This window comes from Wolffia australiana, chromosome 5 (genome assembly GCF_029677425.1).
Source record: "Wolffia australiana isolate 7733 chromosome 5, ASM2967742v1".
Lineage (NCBI taxonomy): Eukaryota > Viridiplantae > Streptophyta > Magnoliopsida > Alismatales > Araceae > Wolffia > Wolffia australiana.
Window position 1 is genome coordinate 4,272,617 of NC_135839.1, and position 19,101 is coordinate 4,291,717.

General features: G+C 41.4%; 1 protein-coding gene across 4 annotated transcripts in view; it reads right to left on the reverse strand.

The window, feature by feature from the left end:
- Positions 1-2,346: 2,346 nt before the first annotated feature.
- The window catches only part of LIG6 (DNA LIGASE 6), a 60,378-nt gene continuing 43,623 nt past the window's right edge, over positions 2,347-19,101 (reverse strand). Inside the window, exons 8-20 of one of the 4 annotated variants that reach the window (XM_078574968.1) lie at positions 9,256-9,353; positions 9,114-9,179; positions 8,236-8,395; positions 8,030-8,137; positions 6,918-6,967; positions 6,290-6,324; positions 6,154-6,215; positions 5,930-6,091; positions 4,975-5,063; positions 4,794-4,893; positions 4,012-4,129; positions 3,735-3,921; positions 2,347-3,116 (exon numbers count right to left, since the gene is read on the reverse strand). In XM_078574968.1, coding sequence (XP_078431094.1) covers positions 3,101-3,116; positions 3,735-3,921; positions 4,012-4,129; positions 4,794-4,893; positions 4,975-5,063; positions 5,930-6,091; positions 6,154-6,215; positions 6,290-6,324; positions 6,918-6,967; positions 8,030-8,137; positions 8,236-8,395; positions 9,114-9,179; positions 9,256-9,353 — 1,251 coding nt within the window. In that variant the 3' untranslated portion in view covers positions 2,347-3,100. Of the gene's footprint in view, positions 3,117-3,595; positions 3,922-4,011; positions 4,130-4,793; positions 4,894-4,974; positions 5,064-5,929; positions 6,092-6,153; positions 6,216-6,289; positions 6,325-6,917; positions 6,968-8,029; positions 8,138-8,235; positions 8,396-9,113; positions 9,180-9,255; positions 9,354-19,101 lie in introns of those variants that run through there. The other 3 variants (XM_078574966.1, XM_078574967.1, XR_013581428.1) reach the window with 3 other exon arrangements.

Below are 19,101 nucleotides of genomic sequence, written 5' to 3' on the forward strand. Positions count from 1 at the left end.
CAGTCTTTAATTTTTTTTATTCCTATTCAAGATACTCAAGATAAATATCAAAATATCAAGATAGAATGGCAGATCATAAGTATGGCCGATCATGTATCCATTATTATGGGAACGTTAAGGGTAGATGGTGGATACCCTTTGGGGAAAGAGTTCACTTGATTGATCCATATGAATCCCTGAATAGTATTGTACCTGACTTGAATTAACATGATTAATGTCATGGTTGTGTAAGTTTCTGAGATGCCAAAGGCACCTTGTGGATGGACAATTGCATTTTAGGCATGACGTACAAATATCTATCCATAAAATGCCAAACACTTCTAGCTCAGATGGACTAACAAATCCACAAAAGTGATTGTGTGGTCAAGATGGGATTATCTGCTCTCGATATTAAAGAAGATAGACTCAAAGAAGAAGATGAAATTAAATATCTGGACTTATTATTAGAAATATCAAAGAAGGTATTCTCCCATGATTTCACTACGCATCAATACAAAATAGAATGACCGATTAGGGTTTAGCAATTAACATACCCTAACACATTTGGGAGTCACATATTGATGAAGGATGATGCATACTTTGAAACTAATGAGGATAAATGTTCCATGAGATTTGACATGCTCCTTTATATGTTATGTCGCTGTACAAGGTGTAGCTTGATACCCCATTGGATAATGACTAAGTCAATCAATTTGGTGAAAACAATCGTTGTTAACATTCCCAATCAATAAATTCCCAAATAATTGTTATTGGACATTGAATTTATAAAGAGACACCCATGAGCCTACATGGCCACACACATGAGAGTTTTGGATATTGATACACATACTCTAAGTTTTGGGACTTTATTAAATTTTCCCATGGATTGGGAGTTTAACAAAAACTTCCGATGGAGTATAAATAGAGGGGGATACCCTCATTTGATACCCATGAAAATCATTTTGAGTGCCCCCTTTCTTTTATCCCCTTCCCATGTGATGTATCAAATTCTTAGTAGTAGAACTTGAGTAAAAGAAGATTAGATGTAACCCTTTGAAGACCGTGTGAATATTTCTAGAGGCCGAATATTTGAATGGCTTGAATATGCTCACTCAATAAATCAAGGAATAATGTTTCAAACCATGCAAAGGTGTTATTTTTAGGTTCTCTATGGTTTTGGTTTTGGTTTTGTGATCTGTATACTGATAAGTCCAAATTCAAGGGTTTGTGTCGTTGTCTTGATTCAGACTTAAAAAAAAAAATTTAAAAAGTTTTTCCACTTAAATACTCTATAATTAATATAGGGAAAGTAAGGGGTTTATCTGCAGATAGGCAGAAATTTAATTTCAGAATTTTTTGTCAAGCTTGGGGTGAAGACAAGGATTTTAAAAGTAAAACAATACAATTTTTGGGATTTTTCTAGATTTTTAGGTAATTTTCTTAATTCCCTATGATTTAAGTTGACCAAAGAATACAAGGAGAAACAAAAAATCATATTTTTAAGCTAATTTTTATATTTTATCTTAACAAATTAATCAGAACTAAATATTTTTAGAATTTTTTGGAATTAAATTTACATAAAAAACAACTATAAATATTAAAAACGAGAGATAGATATTTTTTTTTAGGTGTGAAAATGACTGTAAATTGATTACATGAATTTTCTGAAATTTTCCTAATTTTTTCAAAATTTTCTAATGCAGAAAATAATTTTTCTGATTTTTTTCTGATTTTTTAATAATATTTAAATAATAAAAATATGGTATTTACCTACTCCGGCGATCGCCAGAGCGGCTGCGGCGGCGGCGGCGTGGCGGCTCCGGCGGCAAGCCAGATGGGCCGGCGGGCCCGGTGTGGCCTTTATAGGGTGGCCTTAGTGGGTCAGCCCACTAAGGTTAGCCCAATTTGGCTAAGTGAAAACGTAGCCGATTGGGCTTAAGCCTTATTGGGCTTACCCCAATGGTCAGGACTTAGCCGATTTGGCTAAGTCCTGCACAGGGCTACCCTATGCCCTGTGGTCGTGTGCGCTGGCTGCACGCGGACTGGCGGGCAGAGGGCTGTCTTTGCCGCATGGGCACCGCACGGCACCGCACTGTGGCGGCTAGAAGACAAAAAAAATGTGTTTTGGAAGGATAAAAAATGATATTTTAATGCGATTTTTTTGGGATTCGAAGTAGGGAATGCTTGAGGATCTGGAGAGAGATAGGGAGATATTTTCGAGGGAGAAAAAAATGTCTTTAGAGAGATAAAATGTCGAAATGAGAGGATAGAGAGAGAAAATAAAGAGATAGTGTAGAGAGAGTTTGAGAGGGAATTGGAAGATGTAGATGAAGGAGATTTTTTATGAAAATTTTAGGGGATGAAATGTGGATATGGGTGAAGGTCTAGAGAGAGAAATAAAAATTTTAGAGAGAGAAAGGATCGGAATGAGGAGATAGAGAGAGAAAATGAAGAGAGAGTGTAGAAGGAGTTTGAGATAGAATTTGGATGCGCAAATGAAGAAGATTTTTTATGAAATTTTTAGGGGAGTAACTATGATATATATGAAGGTCTAGTGAGAGAAAAAACCTATTTTAGAGAGAGAAAGTGGAGAAAATGAATGTTTAGAGTGGGAAAGTGATGGATTTTAAGGGTAAATGGATGGGAAATAATGGAGAAGGTAGAAATCTAAGATCCTAAAGCCTCAATGCAAGTTTACTGAGCCCTCAATGCTTCCTCTCAAGTATGGATCCTTATATTTTGCCAGGATCATGCGTTTTCCAATGCAAACGAGAGACGAGATTAAGAGAAAACTTCAATAAACTTACATTAAGCAGGTTGAACAACCTGAATTCTGAAAAATGCCTTGTCCTGTTGGCCAGCCACTTGCTAGAGCTTGACTTAGTTTATGGAATGACATTACCTTGAATGTAAAGAGGCTAGAAAGTACAAGATGAATCAAGTAACTTACCATTTGAAATAGGTACGATTCATATTATTATATCACAAAAGGGAATAAGAACATATATGCATATGATAAGTTCTCGTAGGTGACGTGTAAAAAGAGATGAAACAGAAGTCAAATACCTCAAAGCAGAAGAAAATATTTCACAACTCCACTCTGCAGAGGAGTCAAACTTGGTCACCATTTGGTTGATCTAGGGGTGGGTCAAACAACCAGTTATGCATTCTTCTTGAAAAATAAATATAAACTTTAGGAACTAAGTTCTACTCTCATCCGATGTGTCCTCCTCTAAGTCTGTACAATTTTTAAATGTCAATTTTGATCGAGGTTATTCAAAACATCTGTCCAAGCATTTGGTGTTTTATTCTTTGTTATATGGTATTTAGCTAAAAACTGGAGTATACTTGCCTTCAAGATGGATAGAGAGAGAAATTGAGAGATAGAGAGATGGATAGAGAGAGAAGGGTTGAGAGAGATATAGATAGATGGATAGAGAGAGAAGGAAAGAGAGAGATAGAAGGATAGCAAGAGAAGGGGAGAGAGAGATATAGATAGATGTATAGAAAGAGAATGGTTGATAGAGATATAGATAGATGGATTGAGAGAGAAGGGAAGAGAGAGATATAAATAGATGGATAGTGAGAGAAGGGAAAAGAGATATACATAGATGGATAGAGACAGAAAGGGAGAGAGAGATAGATGAATAAAGAGAGATCAATCTAGAGAGAGAGGGAGAGAGAGAGCTGTATGCAGCAGACAGGATGATCCGATCATCCAAATTGAACAAAATATGAAGGGAAGAGTGGCTTACTCTTCTGGTCTTACATTCATTTTCCTTGTCTGGGATGAAAAGATTTCTGCAATGTCTGTATCGGTGCTGCAATCCTCCGGCCTTCTGTCGGCCATAGAGCAAATGAATCTTGGAAATCTCATGGAGATACCCCGGGAGGGATGAACCAGACCAATAGCCGCATGATGAACAGGAGAAATAGTCATGTCTGGAGGAATATAAGAGTATCTGTTCAGAGCTTTTGATGATATCAGAAGAAAAAGCATTTAATTTAATCTAAGGAAATATTTTTTTTTACCAGCGCCTCGGATTTGCCACACAAGTTCAGGCGAAAACCACACATCAGGGGACTCGTCCGTCAAGTAGTAGGGGGGTTTCTTTGGCAGAATCTTATCACCCGAGAAGAAATCTTTCATCTGAAATTTCCATACCAATTTTACGCAACAAATCCAAATGACCTACTATGATTAGATTAGCTTTTGTTTTTAAAAAAAGAAAATGAATAGATTAGCTGAATGAATCTATGGAGGGAGGCGATGCCAAACTTGATTTGAAAAAGAATGCCTAATTGGGTTGAAATAGTAATTTGGCACACCATAGAGAGATAGGCGGTGAGAATGGGAGCACTGTTGAAAGATAAAAGATAAAAAAGGGGGGAAGATAGAGGGAGGTAAACAGAGAGGAGAGGAAGAAGCGAATTTTAATCATTTTGGGTGACCAAATCCAAACAGAAAAAAACTCTGAGAGAGTGAGAGAGAGACGGGGGGGGGGTTTAAGAGGGATAAAAGAGTGTGAGGAGGGACTGATAGAGAGGGATGATCAAAATTGAAACATAAAAAATAGTTCTAGAGCGAGGGCTTTAGTCGTTAGGGCTCATGCACATTGACTGATCTTAGAAAAATAGAAGAAATCTTTCATTTGAAATTTAATACAAAATTCCAACTTCAAATGATCTAATATCATTGGAATGGATACATGGAGAGAAGAATGCGTCACTTATTTAAAAAAATGAATGGCTAAAGTTGTAATTTGGCACCCAAACTGCTCAATTCAGATTTATTCTCAGAGAGGGTATCTAACCTCAGTGTAGAATACATCAGAGAAGCCAGACATGACGCGGCACACACTTTGAAATTCTTCTGTACTAGGTTTGTAGCATGCGAGGAGGAAGGGGCTGTACCTGCAGATGGATAAAATTCCTTCAAATGAAGAACAATTTGTTTTCAAGAAAATTATGAAAAAGTTTTTTTAAGTCCAATACCATCCAGCCTTTCTCCCGTTTCCAAACCAAGCTCCTATCGGAACTAAGTCAAGGCTGTCCCCTAGTTCAGCAACGTAATCTCTCTTGACCTAGGTAGGAAAATAGAAAAAAACGTTGAAGCATGTCACCCAAAAATGATGTAACATACATACCTTCAACCAGGTTTTGGGGTCAGGTTGAGTCGGCTGACTTGACTGTCAGGTCAACTAAGCTGACCCATTAAAGAGGCCTTCCCGGAATAACTCGTCAGCCCAGTCAGAGGGCCTCTCTGGGTAAATTCATAATGATGCGTATGTAGTGCCATTTAATTAAAAATTAATGTGGAGAATGCCGTTCATGATGTGGAGGTGCTGATGTCTTTTTGGGGTGGAGGAAGAGGATAGCCTATTTGAGTTTGATTGTATATTGTTTGTAAAAATCTGTACCGTTAATGATAGCAGGTAGGCCACCGGTTTCGGGTGGTCTTCCTTATTGTTCAAAAAAATTAAAAATTAAAAATTGACGCTACTAGCTGTATCCTGACTTGTAAAGGAAAAAATCAAGTGATGTCCCATCATCATTATTGTCATTATCCTCGTCATTGTTTTCTACCATGATTAAGTTAACAAAGACAAGGCATCATTGTCATCCCTAGTCACAGACGAGGGAAAATGTCAAGGTATGATTGTCATCCTGACATAGATGAGTAGATGAACAATGAGGCTTTTGATGACTTTCCATCATCCTCTCATCATTTTCATCAGAGAGGCTGAAGTCTTATTATGAGACAACTCATCCAGAATGGGCCCAGACAGCAGATCTGGGATGAGCTTCGCATGGGGACGGGTAGGCAAACCTGAATTGACCTTTGGATTAATTATCCTGACCCAACAAAAAGGTAATTTCTATGGTAGTTTGACTTCGGGTCAAATCAAAAGACCCACCAGATCCTGACCCAGATCGTACAGAAACCTACCTTCAACCATGCATCTGATCGTTTTGATGGAGCATATCCAGCAGTAATATCCAATGTTTTTGCTATGATCCCTTCACATGAAGACTTGCATGCTTCTTCTAGAAAAGAGTTCAACTTATCCAGCGTGGCTCCATCATCCGCATATGCTTCATCCGACTCAATCTGGGAAGATCGGGTATAAAGAAATTTATGAATTGAAAGCATGAGTGGGAAAATTCCATTACCGTGATTTCCTTGGCGAGTTCCAAATAACCTGGTTTCTGCTCAGGGAATAACGCTTCCAGATCTAGACATCCAACAAAATTACAATTAAACATAATAAAGAGCAAAACATCGTGTGATCTGATGGATAATGCTTACATTTTCTTCTCTGGCGCAGAGACAGAGATAGTAACCTACAAAATATGAATTGTTAGAACATTTAAAATTTATTTCTTGACGTCGGAGATTCACATAACAAATTAAGCATGAAAGTACCAAATTACACACCACGAAATCAAGATAGTCCCGTGATAAACAGATGTTTATGAAGATATGAACAAAAACAGTAGAAGTTTTGCATTTTTATTGGAGGTCTTGATTACCCCGATGAATCTCCATGGACAGAATTCTAATAAAAAGGTAGCAATAAGTCAAAATCACTTATCGTTTCAAAATAATTTACAATATGTCTCTCGTTTCAAATATGAACTGCACATTAGAAGCTCACCAAACTAATGAGAAAAAAAGAGAACTTATTTTCTTATCTGAGTTTTTTAAGTGTCAGAGCGAAAGGCAGTAGGTCAACAAGGCGGAGGGCGTGGAGGTGAACAAGCTTTCAATTAGTATATATTTACCAATTTGATACATGTCGTATCAGAAGTCGGGCCTTCACAAGAAGAATTTCAAAGAGAACTCTTGCTAAATTCACTTTTCACTTTAATCCACTCTAGTTTATGGCATAAAAAAAGAGACGGATGAAAAAAATAAGGGGAGGTTAGATTGGTACTGCTTTCCATCACAAAACATGATGTCAAACAAGAAGATACAAATGTCAACCTGCAAAAGAAAATTTAAGGGTCCATTATTTTAAAGTTAAGGAAAGTATGACTCATAGGAAAAGTTGACAACGACAAATATCATCTATGCTTCGGTTGACATCTAAAATTGGAATTTGTCATTTAAATGAAGCCTCAAAAACCAAACAAAAAAATCAGAAATCAAACTATATTTAACCAGTTCTACTAAAAAAAAAAAACGTTATTTCCCAAGGAAAAACAGGCCAAAGGATAACTGTAAATCATGCGGGGACAAAGTATTCAGAATGAATATTACACTCCAGAATAAATTAAATAACAAATAAATTCCAAGAAATTAAAAATTAAATCCTAAAATCTAATTCCCTATCATATTTGACAACTGGACCAGAACCCCATGATGCGATTTCTCAACAAGTATCACAAAAGGTTTGGGATACATCAGCATGATGTCTGTCAGGGGCCGATAGAAGTGTTTTGTGATGCGATCCGACACCGTATCTACAAACGTCGGCCCAGGCCCACGTCGGGGCCCCATTAGTGGAGACTATTTCAACCAACCGGCAGAAGAAGATGGACGGCTTTTGACTCTGGTAAGTGCCTCCGCACATCCTCCACCTCGAAGGTCCTCTCTGACCTACCTCTTGCAGACGATCATTCCTGCTCGAGGGCGGAATCCCAGGCCGAGTCCAGGCATTGTCCAACCCGTCTGCTCGGAGGCATCGTCAACCCTGCCATTCTTCCTTCCCTTCAACCTATCTTCCTATCTTCTTCTATCCCTCTCAGACTCGGGAATTGTTGAAAATTATTAAGTTTCAATAAAGGTTATTCGGAGTTACCAAGGGGCGTAACATTTTCATCAAACTAAGAGTCAATCTTTGATTTCTGCTTCACAGATGCCAGCAGATCTCAAGTATTCCCCAAAATCAAACAAAAATGAATTCCGATAAGAAATAGGATAGCAAAATTGCTCAGAATTAACCAGCAACTTAAAGTTGATAATACTTTTAGGTTTTGATTTTTGGATAACATTAATGACAAAGAAAATCATTTCTAAATATCCTAAGGTGGAAAAACAACACAACTTAATGGTCTCCAATGAGACAGTTGAGCCTCTGCCGCCCCTCTCTCTAGAAGATAATTCCTGGAAAGACATGAGCCTGTTGCTACCACCTCTCTCAATGGCCACAACCTGCAAAAGAAAATGTTTCTATGAGACGACGAGAAGAAGAATCGGTACAAACTAAAAGATAAAGAGTGAAGTGTAATATAATACCGATTACGATTTACCTCTGTGTCCAAAATAAATGTGTTTGCTGAAGGTCTACAGGACTCTTTGATTAAATTAACCAAGTCAGGAAACTTTGAAGTCGTTTCACTCATATTTCGTGAAAACACACGAACAGACCCATCAGTTAATTTATGAATCTGGGCACGTTGACCATCATATCTGAAGGAAAATGACAAAAAAAAGTTCAGGATAAACCAATCGCAAATTTATGTTTTAAGACTAAGTATCAAAGAAACAATGGTAACGGTGAATTCTCTACAGATCAAAATTCACGAGGATAAATGTGACTATAAATTATGGGTCTTCAGAAGCTCTCAAGATAGGTTCATAACTTTGTGGAGGGGATGGATTCATTAATGACCCTTTTCTCATTAATAGACCATAAAATATGGAAACTAAATTGAAATGGATGGAAACTGAGGTATGAAGAAAGATAATAAATGAATTTCAAAGAAAAGAAAAGGTGCAGAGCAGTGAGGATAGGGAGAAAGAAACTTATGATAAAATACAGAACAAGTCCTGAGCTCATTGGGAGGTCAGTCTACAAAAGTGTTATCCTTTTCTGAAGAAAAGTCTATAACAGAGTTAGACCACGTGAAGAATGCTCTGCAAGTATCCGATATGACACATTCATGTAATATTATTGATGATTGTTCAAAAAAAAATGTAATATTATTGATGAACTAACGGACATGAGAAGTTGAGAATGTTAAACAGAAACTAAAACAACAAAAAACTCTCGAATTGAATATTTCCCACCTAAAATAGGCAGAAATACTTCTGTTTTTGGATTGGATGTTAAGCAATAATACAAATTGCTAAAAAACTACATAAAAGTATCAAAAAGGCAAAAAAATGGTCCGTATGATAGATATACTTGTACTCGCATGCAAAGGCCTTGTTTGTAAATAAATTCAGCACTTGAGGAGCACCGTTTGCAATTCTGGATCATGAAGGAAAGATAGATCCCTGTTAGGAACGTCGTACATAATGACGGTCATCAAAATTAATCAACTTACTTGGCAAGCATGGGTAAGATTGGCGATCCAGGTGACATTTCCAAGGTACTGGATGAGAAATGACTCCCTTTGCTCATAAGTGCAGGGACAAGCAAATCCTGCTTCCAATAAAAAAATGTAAAAATTGAAAATTTTCCAAAATAGACCATGAGATAAGAAGTTGCATTAGGAGGACACCTATCCAGCAGACTCTAGAGGAGGCTGATTCAGCACCATCCTTGTCCCCCAATTTTTAATTTTTTTTCCATCATATGGCTTGTTCAATGAAACTGTCTTGATTCCGGGTTACGAATTAGAGAATGTTTATAGCAATATCGATTTACATTGGAGTACTTTCTAGGATAATGATAGCTGATCATATTCTGATACGCATCGATTCTTCTCTAAGCACTACCAAAGGAAGAAGAGGAAGCACACGTGAGAAGACCTGCCTTGACCACGCACGTGTGAAGATCTCCTACAAATAAGGGGGAACCAAGAAGATCAGGAGCAGTCTTTTTCCTCAAGAAGTTAGTTTGCCGCTTGTGGAAAAGGGGCTGGGGGGTGCAGGATCGAGCCTGCCAACCAGAGGGAGTACTTGTGGAGTCCTCCTGAATTCTATCTTTTCCATCTATCTCTATTCCTCTCCGTCCTCGTTCTTCTTTCCATTGTGAGATACATTTATTCGGTTTGGTAGTGTTGAAGACGATATTGATCATATTTTCCATCAACTATTGGATTGATATCATATTCCTGGTCGGATAAAGAAAAAGAGAGTTCCAAACAAGTGGTCGGATATATAATGGTTACTTACTGCCACAAAAAGGATTTTACACTCCTCCCTTGTTAGACAGCCCAGACACCCGCCAAAACCCTACTTGGTCCCCCCTTGCCCCCACAAGCCTAAAGCTTTCCTCCTCTTCCACGTTCAAGGCATCCTTGCATGTGAATCCCCTTTATTAAAACCTCAACCTCAACAACAGTCAGGAATCCATAGGGCCATACCATGTCCATAACCGATTCACAACACATTGAAATAGAAGCATAAACCTCATCAGTAGTACAATAGAATCCAGTAATAGAATCAACTCATCAAATGATGACAGGTATAATGAAAATCTCAAACTCTGATAACCATGGTAATATTGAATGGGCTTCTTCTCTTATTTTTAATATCGCCTTGTAATGACCCATGTTAATGGGCCTGTTTCACGTTCTCTACTCCTCCCTATAAATACAATGTAATGCAACCTAAAAAGCATTAAGGAGTGCAATTCTTGATTTCTTCATGGTATCAGAGCCAGATCTGAGAGTCTTCCTCCAGATCTCTCTCTCATCGGCTTTGCCTTCGATTGTGTTGGCTCCACTGCTAGATCACTCCGGCTCTGCCTTCTCCCTTTCTGGCTCACTGTACGCTTGCTGCGGCTCTGTCCTTGCTTTGGCTCCGCCCTCACACGACCCGGCAACACCTTCAGCTCCATCTTCTGTCTCCCCAGTGGTGCCTTCATCTCCATCTTGGATCGCCCCAGGCCGGCTTTGCCGTCCTGCGACTTTTTGATGCCTCAGCTTGGGCCGGCTGGGTGGCCGCTCACTCCAACTGCGCCGGCTTTCCGCTGTGGCTTGGTTGTCGCTTGCTTTGGCTTCGCAGGCCCTCACTCCAGCATGATTGGTGTTAGGCCAGGCACTGCTTCCCTGCAAATCTGATCATCCTCAATCTCTGTTGGGGGATATAATGGCCACCGACGACTCCACTATATCTGCTGACAACCTACTACTTGTGCCTTCTACTTTATCGGCACCTGAATTCAGTAATTGGCATCATCCTTTGCCTCACATTCCTCCTGAATTTTGTTTTACAGGACTGAATCTTCTTTAATGACATCAATACCTGCAAATATCCTTGAAAGGAAGGTTTATGAAACATCTTTTGGAAAATCTGCCACTTCCCAATGCTCCTGGTTATGATCGTTGGCTTGATGTGCAGGGTATTGTTCATCATTGGATACTTGACAGCATCAGTCCATCGCTGGTGAATACTTGTCCCTCAACTTTGCCAAAGAATTTTGGGACGCTGCTCAAGAATTTCATTCCAAGAACTTGGCCATTATATATGATCCCATCACTTTCTCCACAAATTTGGTCCAAGGTCCGAGATTTGTCTTGGAGTATAGCAATGAATTGTGTTGACGAAAATGGTCTAGGCCCATAAAGGAAGCTTATGGGCCCCCAATAGTTTTACCCGATTTGCTTAAAAGTCAAATCGGGTAAGTAACGGCTAGTCAAACTAGCTGTTACAAATAGCCGTTACAAGGCCAACTAGCCGTTAGAGCCAATGTATATATATATGACTCTTGTATTTGTTTTATGTGAAGTTTTGTTTTCTCCTATCTCTGTCTATCTACTCCTTCATCTTCCTTCTAAACCTCAAGCATTCTACATGGTATCAGAGCAGGAGTAATCTCCGAGAGTACCTGCAAGCTTGATTGAAGCTAAGGATCATCCTACGGGAGGATTCTGTTTGGGGGGGAAGGATTCTGTCCATCATTTGAGCTGCCGATCATCCTACGGGAGGTACTATGGCTGATGACTCAATGAAGCTCCCAGCTCCAGTTACATCTTCTGCTTCCGCTGCACCATCTTCAGGGAACTCGTTGATCATCCCTGATCGATGGTTGACCCATCTTCCAGTGTTCGCAAAATGCGACATTTTTAATGGAAACAATCTCCTTCTCTGGGAAAGGACCATCCAAGCCGCTTTAAAGCCTCGACAGCTCCTCCATCACCTAACCGAGGACCGTCCAAGTGAAACTCATCCAGATTACCCAAAGTGGGTCATGGAGGAGGAATTTGTGTTTGGGTGGATGTTGGATTCCATTTCGTCAGAACAGCTTACTCAATATTCTTCTTATGAAACTTCTAAAGCTCTATGGATGGCTGTTCATAGAAATCATTCTAAAAAGAATGACAAAACGAAGATCATTACACTGATCATCCAGTCCTATACCCTCAAGCAAGGCGACATGGACGTTCTTACTTACTCAAACAAGCTAAGAGAAATCCACAATGAGCTCGATCACTGCCGTCCACCTTCTACCGATCCAGTGGCTCAAGCACACGAGGCAACTATCGCCTCTGTCAATTCCTCCACGGGCTGCGACCCGAGTTTGAACTACTAAGGAGTCAACTCTACAACCGGGAAGACGAACCCACATTTGATGAGGCTGTATCCAAGGCAATGCAAGAGGAAAGCCGCCTAAATTCAGTAAAAGAAGCCGTTGAAAGTACAGCCTATGCAACAAAAGGTCAACAGAAGGGAGATCAGGAAAAATCCAACAAGGAAGAAATCTTCTGCAACTACTGCAAAAAGAGAGGCCATACAAAGGACAAATGCTGGAAATTACATGGCAAGCCTCCACATCTAGCCAAGGCCCACTTCACACAACAGGGAGCATCCCAAACAGGTAATGAACTTCCCTCAGCTCAAGATTTCCAGAAGATGTTTCAAGAGCTCCAGAACTTGAAGTCCTTGATAAATTCTGGAACTATCATTGGGTCAACATCAGTGGCAAACACAGGTAAACACGAGCTCCTTAATAGTATTGCTTTACTTGCTAGGGAACCTGAAAATGCATGGATCCTAGATTCTGGGGCAACAGATCACATGTCCTCTAAAAGATCTTCTTTTATGGCATATGAGGTTGTCCCTCCTGGCAAATATGTTCAAACTGCCAATGGATCACTACTTCCAGTAGTTGGTATCGGTAAAATGAACATCAAACAATTAGGAGAACTAGGAACTGTACTCCATGTTCCTAAGTTATTTATAAATTTAGTCTCAGTACAAAAATTGGCAAAACTTAAGGAATATAATGTCCTCTTCGATAATCTTGATGCTTACCTATGTCACAAGGAACTCGGGTGGAGGATTGGACTAGCTAAAGTTTATCAAGGGCTGTACTACCTACCTATGCAAAGTCAGGAATCACTAAGGGAGGGAGAATCCAAGGCGATTGTAGTGATGAAATCATCCCAAGAATCGATTGTTGAGATGCATCAAAAATGGGACACCCCTCCTACTTCCTTCTAAAGCATATGTACCCCAAGTTGTTCAAAGATGTTTCAGTGGAAAAATTGACTTGTGAATCCTGTCAATTAGGAAAATTTAGGCGAGCTACCTATCCACCCAGTGACACCCGTATGACTAAACCTTTCCAAATGATACATTGTGATGTATGGGGACCTTCTCCCCAAACAGACATACTAGGACATAGATATTTCTTAGTATGTACTGATGACTATAGTAGATATAGTTGGATTTTCTTACAAAGAACTAAGAGTGAAGTCACTAAGAATATCAAAGGATTATGTAAAATGATTAAGAGACAGTTTGGAGATCAGGTTCAAGGCTTGAGGACAGACAATGCCAAGGATTTTCTAAACAATGAGTTGACAGAATTCTTTAGATCTGAGGGGATAAAACATGAAACTTCATGTCCGTACACTCCACAGCAGAATGGAGTGGCTGAGAGAAAGATAGGTGATGTTGTAGATAAGGGAAGAACCTTACTCATTCATGGAAATGTACCAGTAAATTTATGGGGATTTGCAGTAATGACAGCCGTACACTTAATAAATAGGCTGCCGTCAAGAGTTCTGGATTTCCAGAGTCCTTTGGAATTACTAGAGACCTATTATCCAAACGTTCGACTAAAAACTGGATTGCCAGTTAGAGTATTTGGCTGTGTTGGTTATGTATACAACCATACTTCGAAGCAAAACAAATGGTCTGCAAAAGGATTAAAGAGTGTTTTGTAGGGTATTCGATCACTCAAAAGGGTTCCAAACTATATCACCCTATCATTAGGAAATACATTGTATCAAAGGATGTAGTGTTTGACGAAAAGGTCTTTTATTACAAGCCAAATGGAACAGAAAAATATAGGGATGTCTCCCATTTACTTAACCTAACTGATGGGGAGAAGAACAATCCTATAACAGAGGAGGAGCCTGTGGTAGGCAGGAACCAACACTTAATGGAAATAGAATTTGAACAGCCAGATGAAAAAGGAGATGGAAAAGTCGAAAATAAAGAACAGAAAGAATCAAGTACGATTGTCCCTTACCCAAATACTACCAAAGGAAAAAAAGGGAAAAAGTAATAGAGTTGATGGAAAGAATTGAAGGGGGGAGAGACAGCTAAAGAGAATGTCGCAGAGGGGGAGATATCTAGCCAAGAAAAGGAAGATGCAAGTTGGCCAATTTCCCTAAGAAAAGGAACTAGAACTTGTGTTAAAGGAATCCTACCTCACTCAATAACTAACTACTTAAACTATCAGAAGGTATCACCTGCATACAAAATGTTTCTTACAACTATCCAAGATATTCCGATACCAAGAAATCCTCAGGAAGCTATGACAAACAGAATGTGGAAGGAAGCAATGGATGAAGAAATGAAGGCACTACACCCAAATAACACTTGGGAAATAGTCGATCGACCTAAAGGGAAGAAATCCGTTGGATGTAGATGGGTATATACTCTTAAGTATAAATCAGATGGTACTTTAGACAGATACAAAGCACGACTTGTAGCTAGGGGATATACTCAAACATATGGAATTGACTACCTAGAAACCTTTGCTCCAGTAGCCAAGATAAATACTATCAGAATTCTAATCTCTCTAGCAGTAAACTTAGACTGGCCATTGAACCAATACGACATTAAAAACGCCTTTTTACATGGAGATCTAAAGGAAGAAATCTACATGGAGATCCCACCAGGATATGCAGATGAAACGACTCAAGGAAAGGTATGCAAACTAAAGAAAGCACTGTATGGTCTGAAGCAGTCACCTAGAGCATGGTTTGGGAGATTTACCCAAGCCATGAAAATTCTTGGATACAGTCAAAGTAATGGAGAACATACAATGTTTCTTAAACATCAGGGTCAGGATCTAATAACAATCTTATTAGCATATGTAGATGATATCATAATAACAGGAAATAACCTCAGGGAAATCAGAGTTCTTGAGGATCACCTAGATAAAAACTTTAAAGTAAAACAATTAGGACCTCTAAAGTATTTCTTAGGAATAGAGTTTGCAAGATCCAGTGAAGGAATATTAATGACTCAACAAAAATACATACTTGACTTACTGAATGAAACCAAACATATGAATTTTCATGTGAGTGAATCTCCAATCGAAGTTAATCATAAATTAACTATAGATGAGGAGGAACCTAGGGTAGAAATGAGCTCATATCAGAGTATTGTCGGAAAATTGATATATCTTTCTCATACGCGACCTGACATATGTTTTACAGTAAATATGCTAAGTCAGTTTATGCATTCGCCAAGAAATTCTCATTTTCAGGCAGCTAACAGAGTACTCAGGTACCTTAAGGGGACACCAGGGTTAGGAATTGCGTATCGCAAGACAGGTAAGCTTGATCTTGTTTTATATACTGACTCTGATTTTGCTGGTTCTCGTCTTGATTTTAGGTCAACAACTGGATATTGTACAATGCTTAGAGGGAATCTAGTAACGTGGAGGAGTAAAAAACAAAGTGTGGTCTCAAAGTCAAGTACTGAAGCTAATTTCGAGCTATGTCCGAAGGCATAGATGAAGTAATGTGGATTAAGAACTTGCTGGATGACTTGAAGATTACATACTCAAAACGGATTATAATCCGGTGTGACAACAAGTCTGCAATCAGTATTGCGCATAACCCAGTCTACCATGACAGGATGAAGCACGTAAACATCGACAGATTCTACATACAAGATCATCTTGAACAGGGGATGTTGAAGACGGAGCACGTTAACTCAGAAGAGCAGTATGCAGACATCTTCACCAAGGGGCTACCAATTAAAACTCTCCAATATCTGGTGTCCAAGCTTGGAATGACCAGTATACATTCCTGCACTTGAGGGGGAGTGTTGAAGAAAATGGTCTAGGCCCATAACGGAAGCACATGGGCCCACAATAGTTTTACCCGATTTGCTTAAAAATCTAATCAGGTAAGTAACGGCTAGTCAAACTAGCCGTTACAAGGCCAACGAGCCGTTAGAGCCAATGTATATATATATATGACTCTTGTATTTGTTTTATGTGAAGTTTTGTTTTCTCCTATCTCTGTCTATCTACTCCTTCCTCTTCCTTCTAAACCACAAGCATTCTACAAATTGACTCCTTTATGGGCCAAGTTGGATCACTATGTGCCTCCTAATCCTAACTCTGTTGATCGTGGGTACGTTCTTCAACTCCAAGTTTTCAAATTTCTCATGGGATTGAATCCAAAATATGAGTCCAGCGCAGTCAGCTTATCTATTGTGAGAAAACTCTCACCCATAAGGAAGCCCTTTGTATTGTACATGTGAAACCCTAACCTAGGTTAGGAGGAAGAAGATGAGATTGAGAGAAGAAGAATAATCCCATAATAGTGAAGGTACATGAGTTGGGTATATATACCCTAGGAGAGAGAAACGAGAATAAGAGGGTAATGGGCTAAACATAGAGGCCCATTACCCATACAAGATATATCTCACTAACAGCCCCCCGCAAGCGAGGTGTGGATGTCGTCCATGCCGAGCTTGGAGACAGCACGTAGCAGGAGGGGGTTGGAGAGGCCTTTGGTCAGAACATCTGCAGCCTGGTCGGCGGAAGGAACAAACTGGAGGTCAAAGATGCCCTCATCCATCCGCTCCTTGAAGAAGTAGCGGTCACGCTCCATATGCTTGATCCGACCAGTCTGGCTAGGGTTCTTGGCCAAGGCAATAGCCGACTTGTTGTCGCAGTAGAAGTGAATCGGGCCGGTATACTTGACGCGAAGTTCGCACAAGATCCCGTAGATCCACTGACCTTCCGACCCCCCATCGGCAAGGGCACGGAATTCTGCCTCGGCGCTGGAGCGGGACATCTTGTCCTGCTTACTGCTTTTCCAGCTGACAAGGCCACCAAACACGAAGGCGCAATACCTGGTGGTGGATCGGCAGTCGCAGCGGACCCAGCAAAATCAGCATCCGTATAAACCTTCACAGTCAGGTCATTGCTCCGTGGGAAGAGTAGGCCCTTCCCAGGGCAGCCTTTCAGGTATGCAAGGACCCGATTGGCGGCCTGGCGATGAATCTCATGCGGAGCGTGCATGAACTGGCTGAGAAGGTTGACGGCGGCTGATGTCCGGCGAGTGTGGGTCAAATACAGAAGCTTCCCCACCAGCTGCTGGTACTGGTAGGGGTTGACCGTGGAGAATCGCTTCTTCGCCCAACTTCACGTTGGGATCAATGGCGTCGGAGAGGAGAGCAATCAGTCATGCCCATCAGTGCCAGGAGATCAACAGCATACTTCTGCTGAGATAGGAAGATGCCGCGAGACAAGTAGGCAACCTCAAGGCCCAAAAAATAGCGGAGAGGGCCGAGTGCCTTAATCTCAAACTCCCGAGCAAGAGCGAGACCGAGGCGAGAGGCTTCAGCAGTGTCGGAGCCAGTAATCAGCATGTCGTCGACGTAGACCACCAGGATGGCAACCCCGGCTGGCCCGTGACGGAAGAAGATCGTAGCATCACCGTTACTCTGAGTGTAACCTTCAGCGCGCATGACGGAAGAGAAGCGTCCGAACCACATCCGCGGAGACTGCTTCAGTCCATACAAGGACTTCCGCAATCTGCAGACTGTGCCCGGAGGACCGAGGATACCCGGGGGGGTGGCTCATGTAGACCTCCTCCTCAAGATCGCCGTGGAGAAAGGCGTTCTTCACGTCAAACTGCCGGATCAACCACCCATGATGAGCGGCGAGTGCCAAAAGGAGACGGACGGATTCCATCTTCGCCACGGGAGAGAAGGTCTCGAAATAGTCGATACCGTAGGACTGCGTAAAGCCCGGCGACAAGCCGAGACTTGCGACGCTCAAGGAGCCATCCGCACGGTGCCGGGTGTGAACCCACTTGCACCCCACGGCCTTCTTTCCCGGGAGAGGAACGACGTCCCAAGTATGGTTTTTCAGAGCCCGCATTTCTTCGTCCATAGCCGCCTTCCAATGAGGACAGGCAAGGGCATCGGCCAGGCGGCGTGGAACAGAGACCGAAGTAATGCGGGTCAAGAAGAGACGGTATGAGGGACTCAAGCGGTCGTAGGAGAGGTAATGAGAGAGGGGGTAGAGAGGTGTGCGGGTGCACTGGCGGACGCCTTTGCGAAGAGCGATCGGCCAGTCAAGAGAGTCATCGTCAGCACTAGAGGGGGCCGACGGAGAGGGAGAACCAACGGGAGTAGGAGCGGAAGCAATGGAAGTGGGAGAGGACGGCCGGGCAGGAAGAAAGGACTCGGGTGGAGTGGGAAGCAAAGGAGAGGGGTTACTCGGGTCCAAAGTGGAAGACAGCTGAGGAGGGGACGACGAGGAGGAATCACGTCCGTGGGAATGACTGGCTGGGACGCAGCAGGAGGAAAGGGATCTAACAAAGGGGATGAGGAAACCGCCAAGCGGAAGGCCGGAAGAGGAGGCGGCGAAGAAAGGTTGAAACTTAGCGAAGGTGACGTTGGCAGACACGAAGAAACGGCGAGTGGGAGGGTGATAGCATTTGTACCCCTTTTGAGAGAGGAGTAGCGGCGAAGACACACTTGAGGGCACGGGCGTCAAGCTTCAAAGTGGGCGCCGTGTCGTGGGCGTATGCCGTGCACCCGAAGACACGAGGAAGGAGGCCCGTTCAGAATGTCACAGCTGGAAAGGCGGTCGACATACGATCGAGCGGACTACAGAACTGAAGAGTCTGAGACGGTAGCCGGTTGACGAGGTCGGTGGCCGTCAAGACAGCTTCGCCCCAGTATGTCCAAGGGACGGAGTAGTTCACGAGCAGAGTGCGGGCGGTAGATGTCAC